A 17515-nucleotide genomic window follows, 5' to 3' on the forward strand; every position below is an offset into this window, starting at 1 on the left:
TAACTTAGAGACAAATCCAGATATAGACTCATTAAAAGGAACCCCTTCTATAACTCAAGAGGTACAAAGTGCTTATTTCTGTAGAGAATTCAACAAATTACTGTCAAGATTGGTGTTAAATAATATGCAAACACCTGAGAAAAGCTCAGGTGTCATCTAAATTTTTTGTTACACGTGCAAAAGACTACTTGACTACACTACAACCTACCTCACTATCTGCTCATCCAGCAGAATGTCACATGCCTAGAAGCCTTCAATTTTGAGAAGGCTAGCTAAACCTTATGAAGGATCAATTCTGAGTATATTTACAGTACAACTAATACCTATTAGCTGCACTGACTTTTATTTAACACATCAGCAATGGCATGTGAAAGAAGGGATGCTGTCTGTAATGTAATGGTTACAGCAAGGAGGAAGATGTTTCCTCAGCAGCTGAGTGTTTGAAATTTAGTGTGGTCATTATATTATTGTATATATATACAATTATATACTTAACTTTTGAAATCTGGATTTAGGTATAAAAGAGACTGACGTTCATTCTCAGGGGCAAACTCCAATAAAGCTTCAACAGAAGAAGAATCAAAGTTAATTCTTCTACGAAGAAGTTTCACTCATCTTAATTTTTAATTTTCAGATGCCAGAAAAAAATAAGAAATGAGATTGGTAAAGCTTTTTCATCTTTGACATAGGTAGATAAACTGAATTTAGAATTTGTTATCTAGAATGTTGAGAATGGTAAAAAGACATACAGTAGTCTCTGTCATGGTTACTTCTCCTAATTCTCTCATACACTATTTTTTTGGCACTAAAACGTTCCTGCTGAGATGAACAGACAAATAGACAAACAAAAAAACTTGTTATGAAACAGCTCCTCCAGTCCTTCAGTTTAATAATCTGAATTTTTAAGATAGCTCCAAATTGGTAGGAATTGACAGCACACCAAATACAGACAATTTTTTCTTGTCTACCACAGATGTAGAAGCATATGGACTTCAGATCTTAACAAAGAATAAAACTAAAATGTAATATGGAATTAAAAATACAGTATGTTTCCAAAACCAGATAGATGGAAAACAAGTCACCATTCCTCTGCTGAACTGTTCTGAAAATGAAATACTCCTTTTTTTTTGTGGTTTATGGTGTTACCGGCAAGCCTGGTGGGTCAGCCAGTTCTTGAGGCACCAAAAATACACTTTGTGCCTACAAGTTGTGCCTAACAAAAATCTTCACTTGGATTTAGTCCAAGCTGTCATGATTCCATTGATGTAGGTTGTCATTTGGTAGAACTCTTAAAATATCTTTCTCCCACAGTTCAGTCATTTTTCTAAACTTATAAAATATACAATGAAAAGGAAAATTTGAACGTAGTGTCTGCCACTCAAAACAGCCTGGAATACGTAGATGAGACAAATTTTATTGAGAACAATCTATTTTTTAAAAAACATTTGTGTAGTTGAAAAAGACAGACAAGCTTTTGAAAAAAATGAAAGCATTTTCAGGTCTAAAATAGGAGCAGAAAACATTATTACTAGTACAATTTAAATTGAATTGACATACAATAACTTATATGAAGAACCAAGTTGAGATCTTTGAAAAAAATATAAAAGTAAATTTAAAAGCAAAGATCAGTATCACAGCATTCTAACACATTGGAATAACGTATTGGCCCTGTCTTTTATTTAGTAAAATTTTTGCAAAACCCTATCAACTGCCAAAGAGAGCGGGCTTAGATTTTGATGAAGAGAGAAAAAAACACAGTCTATTGATAATGTTCAGTTTTTGCTGTAAACAGAGCAACATAGCATAAGATGTATGTCATTTTTTTTATGAGAAGCTACCTAAAATGTGTGATTCCAGCTTAGACAAAAGTGAACCTTATTTATTCAAATGTGGCAGCACCATTGGGTGGGTCTCTTAAAGTTTCTGTGGGTTTGACTTCATATTTTCCACCCCCTAAACTTCTGCCAAGCCTACCATGCTTCATTTCTGCTTTCTCTTTATACCTACTAATTAAGGACTTCCAATGTGCATATGTATTATACAATCAGATATGATCTCACAGGCAGCTTGAAAGTAAAAGGTTGTAAATAGCTGAAAAATTTGTCTCTTTTGAAATGTACAAGCTATTATATATGAAGTGCTGGAAAAATATTTATTTAGTAATGTTGGTATCAGAACATGAAAACTTGATTTTTCATGAGTGAGTACGTGTCTTTGTTCCTTTCTGCTGATATCTGCAAACATTTTGTTCATGCTAACTTAGACCCTGATTCTCAGTATCTGCACACTCACAGCAACTCTGCTCTGATTTTTGAATCTGATAATCCTACTGTCCATTTTAAAGAAAATTCAAAAATATAACTAAGTAACACAAAGTAGGCATGCTGTACATCTTCAAACTTGAAACCATTCCATGTCATCTGTGAAATTATTAGAATCCATAAATGGAAAAAAAATAGACCAAAATGGTCTTGCTAAACTGTTTCTAATGCATATTAGAAAAGAAATATTCTGTCAGATGAAGTCGTGGACAGTTAAGTTATTACTAACAATTTTCCTTTATCCTGTAATTCTCACTAGTATTGTGCTTTGAATTTGTCTGTCATCTGCCATTTAAGATCAAGTGGCTTTTGTTGCAAAAGTAGGCCTATCTAAATATACAGTGGGTTAATATGAAAAATATTTTTCTTACCTAAGTTGTTATCTGTTATCTGAGATCTCTTATAGCAACGAAACTGAAAAATCAGCATGATTGGTTTCAGCAGTCATATGCCTTTTAGAATTGTGGTGGTGGTGGTGTTCTTGGTGAAGTTTAAAATAATAAATTTCATCTTTTAAGTTTATACTCAGTTTATCCTTTATTTATATATATTTCATATTTAATATATAAAATATATTTAATGTCTAATATAAATATATTTAATATACTATATTAATATATTTAATATATATTATATATATTTAAATATTTATCCCAATTTGTGATCACATAGCTGCTAAGAATAACTATTACAGTAGATATAGTACTTTGTGTCCAAAATAGCTCTGAATAAGTTTGTCCTGCTGTTATGCATTTACGCTGTCTCATTTAGGGGTTACTGCTATCTAGAAGATATGTACAGAACTATTTTGTATATAACTTTTTGTCTTGATCATCATTTATGTGGATAAAAAGCCTAAGTAAATAAGTATGTAATAATTAACTCAAGCTATAATGAGTTAATTGCTCCATGAAATTTTTCATTTGTGCATTGCAGTCCAACTTGCTGAATCAGTGTGCAATATCACATATCAAAACTCAAAAAGTGTTCATTTTACCCTCTTCTCCCCTGTAAGCAAACAAAAGAAACTCCAGAGAAAGAGAAAGTTAATTATGCCACAGTCTTATTTAATTTACTGCCTTAGTTTATTGAGTCTAAATATTCTGTTTTTCATTTGAGGCTTTTAACTGTCCAAAGACTGTTTTGCAGTTTTGTTCTGCAGGGGAACCATGAGCAACATTCTTTAGAGTCTTTCCCATTTTTGAAGTACAGCCTAATGAAGATATTCATATATAATGTCTACACTCATCGTGACAAATTTAGCTGAGCTCTAGAGCAGGAAAGTATTTGTTGTATATCTTATTGGTGTCTGTATGATTTGATTTGAAAGTGCCCACTTTGATTTGAAAGTGCCCACGGTTCCTTTGCTCATATTTGATCATACGCCAAAACAAATAAAAGAAAGGACGGGTTGACATTGGAACACTTTTCATAAGAATGAAAACTCACAAGTTGCACCAACTGCCATCCAGAAGTTCCTCACCCAGCTCTCCGATGAGAGCTCTCCTTGAGCCAACAGGACATCTTGCTCTTCTTGATTTCAGTAGAAAAGCTAGATAGACAGAGCACTTAGTAGAAACAGAAATACAAAGTCTGCCATTGTGAAAGTGTAATTTCTGCAGAACAGATATGTGGGCAGAAAAATGGACAGATGCTTTTATCATCAGAATACATAGTCTGTGAAGAGTCAGAACTGCTATACCCAAGAGTTTGTTTTTGTCAACAGACAGTTTTAATATTCCTCCCTCAGAAGAGCTGAAATTGCATCTTCAATTCTTCAGTTCCAAAGAGTTGTTTCCAATTCTTTTTGCAAGTTAAACTGACAGCCTGTGTCATGCGAGCTGCTTGAATTCCGTAAACTTCCATACTAGGACCAAAATCTGGCTACACGTTGGAGTTATGAGGGAAACACTGATTCTTATTTCTGACAGATTGTGGTATTTTCTGACACAAACAGTAGCATGAAACTGATACCTTCTGAGCCATTTTCCAGATTTAACTAAAGAACAATGTAAGTATTTTCAGTGGATTTTACACATTAAAGTTTATGAAGCTCTTCTGACTCTGAGAAATAAATTATTTTTCAACAACCAACCACCACCAACAAAAAGAATTGGCCAGACCTAATAGTGCCATTCCTAGTGTGGATGCCCATGAAACCTTTATGGAAAAAAATGTCACTAGAATACAGTCTTGAAAAATTGTCTATTATTTGTAATGTAGGATAACTAAAACAGGATCCAATAGTATTTGTGGTTGTTGGATACCTTTAAAAATCAGCATCATCTCTTAAATGCATATGAACATGTCTGATACTCATGGAAACAAAATAATTCAGTTTTTTACCTTTGTGCTCTTACCTACATGGATTATTCCTTTAGTAATACCAGTGGATAGTATTTAACATTAAAATACTATTGAGATTCATATTTTTTTCTCCCGGCATTCAAGATTCCAGTGCCACACTATGCCTTATGTATTTTCCATTTAGAGTTTAAGAGGCATAAAGTGTTGTTTTGAATAGCTGTAAATAGCATCTAGTATATAACGATGTAAAATAAATTACTTTAGTAATACAATAAGTTGTGTGATATTTGCCAGGGGCTTTGCTGACATGTAGGCTGTTAACTACCTTAGGTGTATTTCTGAGCTATGGAATACCTTTGATCTTTTTATGGCACCTTAAAAATTAATCAGGCACCTCCAAGAGAACTACTATATTTTTTCTCAGTTTATTTTGAATTATTATAAATTACAAGAGTTCAGTCCATTAATGAATACTACAATACACTTTCTATTTCTCAGTTATTACTGTCTTGTTGCTGTAGGTCAGAACTTGTTAGCAGTCACTGTGATACTCCTTTATGACTTTTTGAACTCAGTGGGATAATTTTAATTTGCAGATTTTTCTGGAGGAATCTTTTGCACTGCAACTTTCTGTTTCATATGCAGACTGGTGCAGTGCACTGGACACAGAACTGAAATGAAACCTTCAAAGATTAAACATTCAACATTATTAAACATTCAAATACAGAATGTGGATCAAACATGACTTTTTCCCAATCTGAACTCAAATTTGAGTTTGAATGTGAATTATGAATTTGCTGTAAATTTCACACTGTGAACTGAACACATTTCTGAATATTTGAACATTAAAACCGACTTACACAACTTAACAAGTTTAAAAAAAAAAAATTAGTACAAAAGTTATCAGTTTTTAACACAACATTGTCAACTGGGATTTCACAAATTTTATTGCAAGAAAACTGCAGTTTTTTTCTAACCATCCAAATGATGTTGGTAATGATTATTCCAATTTGCATTGTAATGGCTTGATGACATTTCATTGCTCTTGCCCATAGTATGTGAAGATTATTCCTTAAATAAGAATTTTGAAACATTTACTTTGTAATAACATGCTACAATATTGAATTTGTTTGGCTTGTACAAGAAAAGAAATTGTTTTCTACAAGACTAAGTGTTTTAGCTGAACTGTTTGAGAACCTTGCCAACAGTGTGCTATCATCAGTGTTTTCTCAATTATTTTACTCTTAAAATTATTGTATGTAATGCAGTAAATATATCAGTTTGCAGCTAGAGAAAAACTATTTAATAAAATTATGTCATTTGAGGAAGTGTAAATGTCATAATTGAAAATTCACCAAGCACACAGAATCTTTGTTACTGAATATATCACCACTCCATCAAGCTTCCAATGTTTCTTGCAATGTTTTTCTAGTATTAACATTGCTGTCTTCCCTTATTTTAATTCTAACTTTCTCCATTATTTCTTACAGGCTGCAATATACATTCTGTATCTGTTTTATGCTCATGTTAGTCTGAGGTACAAACTTAATGCTTCTTTCAAGCTGTTAAGATACTGTTTTCAGAATGTGATTGTTTACTGTTCCATTTAGTTCTGTATTTTTTTTATTTCCCCCTCCCAAGAGTTCTAGAGGTCTATTCTTATGTGTTTTGTTAAGCTGTATAATTCTGCTGCCTCTTAATATAACGGTGGAAAACTATTATCAGATTACCATTAATTGTGGTTAACAGACTTCTGGCTGGATGAGGCTGTAAGCATTATAATAGTTTTTGTCTTCCAAACCTAGTTCTACTGCTTATTCAAAGGTAAAACATTGTCAAAAGGGTTAAATACTTCATGTTGTGTATTACATATGAGAAAGTGTGATTCACTGTTTATTTTAAGCTCAGATGTGAACTTCATTACGGTTTTCTGCACTTAATGCAACCTTTTCCTGGAGAGAAAAAAAAAAAGCAATTTCAGAGGGTCAGTTCAGGTTGCATATTAAAATTAGTGTCAATGATGGGATGAATGTACTATAAAATTCTGCTTGCAAAGCTGACTCTTTTCTTCAATGCAGACATGAAACATGAACATTATATTCTCAGGTCATCACTGAAGAAAAAATATATATTTTCCTAAACCCTTTTACTCTTTTGGATCACTCAGTGGCAAAAGTGTACTGTATCTTTGATTTTCTTCTTCAGAAAGAGTGGAGCATTTTTACATGCTTTGCCATTCAAACATTCCTTGTGGTTCTATTTTCAACTCAAAATTTTTTAGATTAGTAACAGATGTGCTGATTATTTCAACTGAAACAGAGTGGAAGTTTTTCTACTATACTTTGAATAGTTTTAAAACAACTTTTACTGATTATTGAACCCTGAATGCTAGCTTGTGTTACCAGCCCTCAGTGTAAACAATATCTTATACCACAAAAATTTCACTGAAGTTGGGGGAAGAAATCCTAAAATGATAAGCATCACGAGGTGCAGCAAAACATAGTCCTGAATTACTTTAAAATGCCGTTTTTTCATGCAAACTGATCAGGACCCCAACAAGGTGTAGCATTCTAGAATTGCACCAAAACTTTTAGGTATGCTTTGTTAATATGCATCATCCCCACTTACATCAAAATTGTAAAGTACATAGGCAGGAAAATAGTTTGCAAGCTTTGTAGGTTGTTGGTAATGGTGGTTCATTGGCACAAATCATATAGAAAATTCTTGCACAGCAAAACTCCCAATAAACCTTATTATGAACCTTAGTACTCTTGTGTGCAACAGATTTCATTTCCCCTTTGATAGAGGGAACGGATGCTATCTGGAGGGATAGCAGCTCTCAGGAGAAGGATTTGGGAATGTTGGTTGATTCAACCACCATGAGCCAGCAATGTGTGCTTGCAGCCCAGAAGGTCAACTGTATCCTGGGTTGCATCAAGAGAAGTGTGACCAGTAGGTCAAGGGAGGTGATTCTACCCCTCTATTCTGCTCTCGCGGGACCTCACATGGGTTACTGCATCCAGTTTTGGAACCCCCAACACAGGAAGGACATGAAGTTGTTGGAGCAGGTCCAGAGGAGAGCCATGAAGATGATCAGAGGGCTGGAGCACCTCCCCTATGAGAACAGGCTGAGAGAGCTGGAGCTCTTCAGCATAGAGAAGAGAAGGATCTGAGGAGACCTTATAGCATCCTTCCACTACCTGAAGGGGACCTTTAGGAAAGCTGGGGAGAGACTTTTTATAAGAGCAGATAGCAACAGGATGAGGGGAAATGGCTTTAAACTGGAAGAGGGTAGATTTAGACTAGATATTATGGAGAAATTCTTTACTGTAAAGGTGATGAGACACTAGATCTGGTTGCCCAGCAAGGTTCTGGATGTTCCCCATCCCGGAAGCATTCAAGACTAGGCTGGATGGGACTGTGATCTACCTGGTCTAGAGGGAGGTGTCCCTACCTGCAGCAGGAGGCTTGGAAATAGATGATCTTACAGGTCCCTTCTAACCCAAAACATGCTATGATAACTCTGAAGCAGGAAGACAGGCTTTGCTTCTTTATTTATTTATTTATTTTACTGATGTGCATAACTTCTTATTTGGATTTGTAGATCATTCAGCAATGACAGCTGGTAAATAACGCAGACCAGAATACTTTCCTGTAGTATTTTGAAAAAAGATTTGAAGGCCAAATATGTTTTGACTTTCTGGTGCCAAAAGCAAATAAATCCAATATTGAAAGTCTATGTGACAGAAATCAGCTGTTTTTGTAGGTACCATACCTGATTCACTAGAAGGGGATAACATTCACTGAGGAATATGAAACACATGTAACTAAAAGTATCCCTAGTTTTTCTCTTCCTAGAGTACTGAAAATATTCAAGTCAAGTTTTGGGGTAAATATGATAAAAGGGTGAAAGAAATACTGAGGCAAAGTGCAGCTTGATGTTGTGAAAATCCTTCTAATATTCTTATACTTCAGAATATTTTCAATATTTTAAAATTTCACACATTAGTTTTATTTATCAAAAAATTTAAGTTGACTTTATACAAAGTCAACTTTATACAGAATTTATTCAACACAAGCTTTCAGACTTTGTTTCTCTAAAGTGAAACTGAATTAACTTGCCAGACAAAAAACTTGTCAGTTCTTTTGTGAAAAATTCTTTCCTGTAGATGGGCAACAGAGCATAGTCTGCCAGCTTCTTTAAGATGCTTTGGCTGATTTGTCTAAAATGGGATTAAAGAAATGTGAAATGTCTGCCTCTTATTCACTCTGAAGCAGTTCCTGTTTTTTTTCTTGAGACAGAAGGGAAGATGTCACTTGGATGTCAGGAGGCTTTTGAAGTTTTCAAGCAGGACCATGCTGATAGTATAACCATTGAGGACAACAAACAGCTTCTAAAACAGAGGTGAGTATCCCAGTAAGGTACAGCTGGAGAAAGGCATCTCAGAGATCATTATGAACCTGGATAAGACTGCATAGTTTTAGATCGGGTGTCCTATGCTTCTACTGAGAATTTGGTGCAGAAACTTAGCCTTTTCTTACAGGGAGGTTTCTTATTTGGAGGTCACCGAGTGGTGACAGAATGAAAGTCTGAAGAGAATATGAAAATGGCATTAGTGGTCTCAGTGAGTCTGTCCTCTGGTTTTATTCATCTTATCTTTGTAGCCCTATTAAGCAATGTGGTAAATGGCGTTCATAATCACGAATTATTTAGAGGAAGCTAGATTCATGTGACTAAATTGATTACTGTAATTTCCATTGTCAAAAATGCTTTACTGGCTTCAGCACTGAATTGGACAGTAAAGCAGGAGATGTTTAACAGATGCTTTGGTCTGTTGCTCCTAACTTGCTTGCCAAGTGATTTTAGGTTCTCTCTTCCAGTTTTGCACTCTAAAACAGAAATAATACTTTATCCTTCCACATTTGTTGTTAAAGCTAGAAAAGCACTTCAAAATCTTCTGAAGATGGTGAAGAATGGTGAGACGAGTGAGAATGGTGAAATCTTAACATAAATTTTCATGTAGCAGATTTTACACGTCTCAAAAAATCAACTATCAAGACTTGTTCTTGTTGTCTGTATAACAGTACTATTTCACTGTCAGTTTTGTAATTAATCTTCCATGCTCTGTAAGAGAAATATGACATTTGTAGCTTAGGCGTGCCAAAAGCAGATCTCTCAGTGTGCCCTTCTAATCTGATCAGGCTTTATCTAATTTCTTTTATGTTTTTTTTTCTTGATGTTTTTTTCCTCTTTTTTTTCCCCCTTGAATCTCCTTCTCAATGTTTCATCTGCTTTCTTCTGTTTCACTAATAGAGCAATTTTCCTACTTAACATGCATGAAATACATTGTTTTCAGGGTCACTGAATCAAATATTCATTTATTTCCTCAAAACTCAGGCAATAAATGATCTCCTCCATGTCTTTGCAGCTTACTCATTATCTTGCTGCTTACCATTTTTGTGAACTGGTTAATTTTCTATCCAGGTCTATCACTTGCAGCCACAGGTGCATAATTGACAAAGTATTAGATGCACATAAAATGTTATGCATGTAAATCGGGCATCTAGTAACGTCTTCCATCTGATCAATAGATGATGCCACATATATCTTGCACTGCAGTAATTTCTGTTACTGCTGTCTATTAAGAGAACATTTCATGGTTACAACAAGATTGTGAGAGCACAGCAGCTCTGAACCATGTCCTGAATTTCTTCTGGTTAATCAGAATTCTACCACGTTTTCTCTGATAGTTATTACTATGAAGAAAACCAGTGTATACTTTTGGTTTCAGAAAATGTAATAGAAATGTGTAGAACCCACAGACTTTGACACCAGATTTTCTTTCCCTAAAAGACAAAGAGATTCAGACTCATGCCTTGGGTAGCCCCTCTCTAATTTGCCGCAGCTGGTTGATGAAATTGGTGCTAATGTGAAGGCTGATACTTAGAAACAAGAAAAAGTTCTCCCATGTCATTTGCAGTAGATTTTAGTGAGATATTTGTAGCTCCAAGTATACTGAGTTCATTAAAATGGATTTATATGAAGTCCAGTCTGTAATTTGGAATGCAGCCTCTGAACCACCAATTGCACAAAAACTGGGTTACCCAGCCAGTGTTCCAATTGCACAGGAAGACGTGTGTGGACACCAGATGTTTAAAGGTTACCATAACTTCCCTTTACATAGAGATTTCTCATTTTAATGTTTTTGTTTATAGTTACATAACCGCTTTTGTCATACCAAGAACAGTATTTGGTTCAGAAAGTACATCTTTTTAGCTGTAATACTTTTTCCTCTGGGTATTTTGGGTAGATTTGCTTTGGCTATTAATAATACTGTTCTTGTATTAATTGAATGGTGATTTGTCAGTGGGTGTAGTTCAAAGTTTGACAGCAAAAGTCGCAACTATTTCTCAGGCTGTGAAATTATCGATATATATGAATTGTCTATTCTCCCTCCTTGTAGATCTTCAAAAGTTGCCTGGACATGGTCCTGGGCAACCTGCTCTAGATGTTCCTACTTGAACAGGGGTTGGAGCAGATAACCATCAGAGGTCCCTTCCAATGTCAGTCATGCTTTGATTCTGTGTGTATGCATGTACTGCGTATGTGTATATATTCTTTAACTGCATATTTATAAGCCATGAAATGTAATCATTTGATTAAATCAAATACTGAAAAATATCTATCTTGCCATAAAAAAAAAAAAAACCCTAGAAAATCACATGTATAAAAGCAATACTGTTTCAAACATATAACTTTTCACCTACTGCTTCAGAGATCTTTACAGGGAATGTAACACAGTAACTCACTACCATGCCTGGATTTAAAAAAAAAAAAAAAACAAACAAACAAACAAAAAAAAAAACTTAGTTAAAAATCATTTCACTTTGAAGCTCGTTTAGTGACTTCCTGTCTGAGTGAAAGACAATAGATTGAGACTGCCATTAATACAATTGCCTATGGGAAATACTAGAAGAGCGGCCTTGTAAGACAGAAAAAGTGATCTATAACTTAGTTTACAGTTAATAGGAACAACTCTTTCTATTTTACTTCTGTATAACAACTGCAGTGCTGCTTAGATATCTATGCTTATGCCCAGACAAAATGAGACTGCTGAAATTTGAACATTCTACACCTGACTTTCAGAGGACTTAATAATGTCGTTACTCAGTACAGTCATGTTCTCTTTAGTGTTGCTTCCTCTAAGGAGGAGAAAATCTGTCTCATTTTCTCATGCAATAAAGCTAGAAGTCTTCCCAATTAAGCCACTCCAGTGCAATATTGTATATTGCACAAAGCCTTTTAAATTCCATCCTAGTCAGTATTTCCAGTAGTAAAATTGTACTAAGCTCCCAGATGTAATGTAAATCTCGTTTCCACTTTGATGTTCTCTATTAATTTTTTCCACTTGCCTCTTTCCTTGCTTTCTGTGTCTCAGCTGCTTAGCAGCTAACTTGTTTTTTTTTCAGTAGCTTGGTAGCTATGCATGAGCTTCATGGAAAGGATGAGTTTCACTTGTTACTCAATTTCTAATTAGAAATGAATGAATGTTTGTATACTTCACTAAATATCTCTGCTGTCTCATTTGAATTTGTCTTCTTTTACGTTGTAAGTTAGAGATCTGTTTTTTAAAATGTTAAATTTCTAATTACTGACCTTTGTTTGAAGAGTTAAACCTTTGCAAAATTTTTGCTCCATGACAATTCCCTATTCATGTAGGATACTCACAGACTCTTTTGAGCTAACAGTGTTCACTCATTTTTATTCATACCAATATGAACTTCATGAGAGATTTTTTTCTTAGAGGTGTATCAAAAGTAGTCCTTTTTTTTTTTTTTTTTCAATAAGAGAATCAATTTTTATGTCTTCATCTTGCTTATTTCGTTTGACTGTGATTCACTGCCCCAGATGATGTTGGTCTTCCATAGACTAATGCCAAGTTTTAGATTAAGCTATAGTGCCAGTTTATAAACTCTGGTGTTTGAGAAACAGATGCACATTCAGCTATTCCTGTTTTCAAGCCAACTAGCTACAAATACAAGCTAGACAGACAGCTGGCTTCAACTTGTCCAACTGAATCTTATCTGTGAACATGAATCAGAATCCACAGGACTTTTGACTCAATAGTTAATTAATGAGGTTAATATTTGGCCTATGGACACTGGAGGGAAGAAAGAGAGGCACTTTTGTTTGTTCCCTTTAGACCTTTACACAATCTTCTGTACTCGCTTGGGTATTCTAAGTCTGAACTAGTTTTAATGGTTATATAAAAGTCTCACAGATACTTCAAAGGCTTCTGCTTTCCTTATGCAAGATATAATAAGTGCTGAAGAATACTCCAGCTGGAGCTATTTAGCTGTGTTAAATTCAGCCTTGAAAATAAGTGTTCAGATACGAATGTGGTTGCCTGAAATTCCAGCTCTTTCCAGTTTCACTTGGGAAATGAACTAATTGAGAAAAGGCAGTTTTCCAAGACCCGCTTCCCAGTTGGATATTCATATCTATTGACTATGTTTTGCCATTATTTGAGTGAGACAGAAATACAATTTGTGGATCTCCTCAGTTCTTTTGTTAGACCAAGACTCATCCAGGTCAGTCGCAGGCTTACTGAGAAATTGTGTATTGCAGTTCAACAGGGTTTGACATTCAACAGGGTTTGATTTGCGGAGATGAAAATAACAGTTCAGGCTTCCACATCAAGCCTGATATCGCATTACAAAGGTCACAGTGTAGTACATTGTCCTTCTACATTTTAAACTTCTACTATTTCAACTGTTACAATGAATTAACAGCTTTAATCCTCACAGCAGAATACATTTAGCGTGTGAATGCCTGATATAGATACCATTTTTCCTTAACAGCTTTATGTAGTACTGAGTTAAATAAGTCTAGTAGAGTAATTATGCCAAGAACTGTTGCAAAATATCAGAAAGCTGCTAGGGAAAAAAGCATAAAAGGGTAAGGCATCACGTTCTAATAGGCTATAGAGAATGTAGAGAATATAAGTTCATTTGTAAGGCTCTGCCTTTTAATGAAAGATGTAGATGTCAAAAACTTATTAAAGAGCAAGACATACATACAGTGAGCAGAATGCTTTATGACACTGAAGTGAGCATTACTTCAACATCGTGCTACAAGCTAAACAGAAAATCCTGATCATTAGAATAATTAATGTGCCATGTGAAGACTTAATGATCTGAATATAATCAGGATGTTGTCAGTGAATTATTTCAGACATATAACTGCTGGAAATTGTGCACAGTACTGTTTAATAACAAGACACAAGCACGGTCTTGGGACCCTGAGAACTTGCAGTATCACCAAACTGAGGTGGGCAACTCACTTTGTCAATATGTATGAGGGCTGCTCTGGAAGAAATGCCTTGTGAACTTTGATGGGGATCCAGCAATGGACGTGAGCACAGTGGGTGCTGCTTTTCAAAAGTGAAGACAGCGACAGTGGGTCACCACTGGTGTACATACTTATGAGTGCAGCATACAGGCTCTTGTTCATCACTGGCAAAAATGCATAGCTGCAATGGTGACTGTGTTCAAAAATAGTGTTTTGTAGCTGAGAATTTGCACTATCAAATAGTGTTATTGCGCTCTTTCTATCTGTTGTTTCCATGGAAATAAATAGGAGATATTACTTTCAGAGTGACCTACATATACGGTTTAAATTACTTCACTCTTAACAATTTGGGAAGTATGTCTGTGCTGTTATTCATAATATTTTGCGCAGAAATGCAATTTTTTTACATTCATTAAGTCACTTAATCTCTCAGCATCTCAGCTTGTCCTTCTTTAAGATTTCTATAACAATACCCAGGGATGTTTTGAGGGCTGTTTCACTGACATTATTCAGTGCTTTGGAAATCTGAGCTTGTAAAAAGTGATCATCACATTACCTCTTATCAAGGATGATCTCAGATGAACATTTTTCTCTCTATGAATAATTTTCTACTTAAATTCAATCAGTCATGGAAGAAAAAAAAATTAGAAAGAAAAGCATATGAAAGTTATTTGCAGCATCAAAAGAAGGGGACTAAAGAATGAAAATGGATCTTTGCAGGAGAAATGTAGTTACCACTACTAGACTTGTCCAGGCTGCTACATTTAACATCACTAGTTTTGTAGAAAGGATCAAGTGATGTTTATTTGCCACAAGTGGTTTTCTTTTACATGCACACACTAAAGGAATATGTGAGATTAGTTCAGTAGACACTCTGACAGAAGAACCAACTACAGAATCACCAGCAACAGGTGCTGCTGCATGCTGAGCTTCCTTTGGTCTCTCCTCCAAGAAATGACTAACTTCATTTTTCCTGTCAAAATACTGCGCCAAGATGGAAAGGCCTCATTTTATGCTGGGACGATAGAAATGTGGTATATTAAGTAAAACAAATCTTGCATATTACAAAAGGCAATTTGAAATTTTCTTGAAGGAAAACACAAAATTTAGTCTGTTCCTATCCTTTATTTACATTCCTCTACGATGAAATATACCAGAGGAAATTTCACATTAAAAAAAAAAAAAAAAAGGCTCATTTCCAGATTTAATTTGAGCTCCAGTTATCTGAATACTAGAAAAAGGGATTTTCCAAAGCCAGATTTATTGGTTTGTTTCCATCCTTCTTACTTGGGCTGTTGTTTGCTTGATATTTGTATATCTTAATTTAGCTAGATTTAGCTTGTATCAATATTGGACTGCTAGGTATAGATACAATTCAAATATTTGCTGTCATACAAGGACTGGCTGTAGAACAGAATAATATAGCTTATTCACACCTTATTTTTCTGTTTGAGAGGTTTCTTAATGACTGAGACATGCACATTCACATAGCACAGATGGTGATTGTCAACAATATGCATATTATAGGTTTGAATGTTTGATTTCCTAGTAAGCAGAAGTTCAAATATTTTGATTTTGAATCACTTTGAATTTTTTTTCTTTCTGTGTTCTCTTTCTTTATAGCTGTATGTTATTAAAAAAATTGCAATAAACTTATCATATTAAGATTAATATAGCATAATTTATTGTGATAAATTACTATTTATATATTTAAAGAAAGTCTTTAGATTGAAATAACTTTTATAGTCATACAAACTTACTTTTCTTTCTAGCATGTCTATTAGTTGTATTTGGTCTTTTAGACCAAACTCTTTTAGGATGGAAAATATTTTCTAGCCTGTTCTACTTACAAAACAAAACAAAGACCTGAAGAATTGAGTACTCTATGGTAAACAAAGGTTTTAACTAGTTGTACTTTTTGTATCGTTGCATTAACAGGTTTGCTGAAGCTAAATGTCTTGGAGAAAAAATAAATGAAGTGAGAAATAGAATAAGTGAGTACATTTCAGTTTCATTTTACATGTATAGCTGATGAAATCACAGCATTCAGAGGATATTTAATTTCTAAAATAGGTGAATCAATATATTACTAAGATTTACAAAGAGATTAATTGTTAACTTATGTTATCAGTAATAATTTTATGTACCAATTTTAATCTGAGTAATGTGAAAATATGATTATTGCAAATAACATGATTATTGCAAATAATGTGAAAAACAGATCTGTTCTTTACTTGATAGGAAGTCTTAAATATAGCAAAGGGAGAAGTTAAGATACATTGGATTTTCTGAATTTCCTTGTGGGATAACAGGGTCCAAAAAAACATTGTTCCAAGTTGTGATATCAGTGGATGAAGGACGGTATTTTATCTGTGATTTCATATAGCTTTTGTTGGAAGCTTTCATTGTTTAATTACTCCTCTGCACTTCCTTCATACAGATTAATTGGAATGATTAAGAGGAGTCCTGCAGCTTAGTGAGGGAATTCTTCATTTTTTATTTTAGGGTGCCAGCAACATGTATTTGGCTTCCAATTTCAAATTATTCAAAGACAAAAATCACCTAGAGATATATTGAATGCAAGCTAGGTCTTATCTAATCCTCCTTCCAGCCCTTGATATCTTCCTAGGTAATTTCTGAGGTCTGTTGAGGTCTGTGACCTCCTTCCTCACAGTTGGCTATCCAGGCTCTATATCAGATGTGAAACATAGTTTTTGTCTTTGGAGATCAGGTCTATGTCATTTTGTATGTAGACATTCAGGTGTACCAGGTCTCTTCGAGATTCAAATACAGACTGTGAGGAACTAATTTTACAGGCAATTTGGCATCAAGGTGTGGCTCCCAGTTTCTATCTCCTTCCTCTGCAGGTGGTATCAGCAGACATGGGCAATAAAGGCATCATCATCACTTCTTGTCTCATAATAGCATTTGATTGCTGGAAAAGGACAAACATCTCCAAGCCTTTTTGATGATTGCTCTGTACTTTCACCATAGCCATGATTATATTCTCCATGGCATTGAATGGTAACTACTTCCAGATTCTGGTCCAAGTCATCTTTAGGTACATCACAGTGCCTGCTTGGAAATGCTACACAGTGTATTTAAAATTATGTGAGCTATGTGGAAAATTTCAGCCATGATGCCACCGTTTGTTCAAACCTCTGCACAAGGATGATTTGAAGGGATGCAGAACCAGAGACATCCATTGCTGAGCCAGTGTTCCGAACACTGGGTTGTTTCTACAAGACACAGCACATCTGATGAATCTTCAGATCAGGATACAAACTCTTCTTTTCCTCTCCTTCCATCCTGAAGTCCATACTGTCCTGATTTAATTCTTTCTCCTGGATTTACTCATATGTGATAGGAAGCCCAAATGAATTCTTGGCATATATTGAGGTAGAGCCAAAGTCAGCACTGGGTGTCAAAATTCTTTCTCTTGCTGAAGATGAAGTCCATTTTAGAGCAAGCATAGAGAACACCAGCAATAAGCAGTCACACACTAGCACATAATTCTCAGTGCTAGAGGCTGTGA

General features: G+C 34.9%; 1 protein-coding gene across 4 annotated transcripts in view; it reads left to right on the forward strand.

Moving 5' to 3' along the window:
- The window catches only part of KIF6 (kinesin family member 6), a 142560-nt gene that overhangs the window by 76605 nt on the left and 48440 nt on the right, over window positions 1-17515 (forward strand). For all 4 annotated transcript variants that reach the window (XM_003640945.6, XM_025148878.3, XM_040697630.2 and 1 more), the window contains 2 exons: window positions 8931-9033; window positions 15919-15974. In XM_003640945.6, coding sequence (XP_003640993.5) covers window positions 8931-9033; window positions 15919-15974 — 159 coding nt within the window. The remainder of the gene's footprint in view (window positions 1-8930; window positions 9034-15918; window positions 15975-17515) is intronic.

Source organism: Gallus gallus, chromosome 3 (genome assembly GCF_016699485.2).
Source record: "Gallus gallus isolate bGalGal1 chromosome 3, bGalGal1.mat.broiler.GRCg7b, whole genome shotgun sequence".
Taxonomy (NCBI): domain Eukaryota; kingdom Metazoa; phylum Chordata; class Aves; order Galliformes; family Phasianidae; genus Gallus; species Gallus gallus.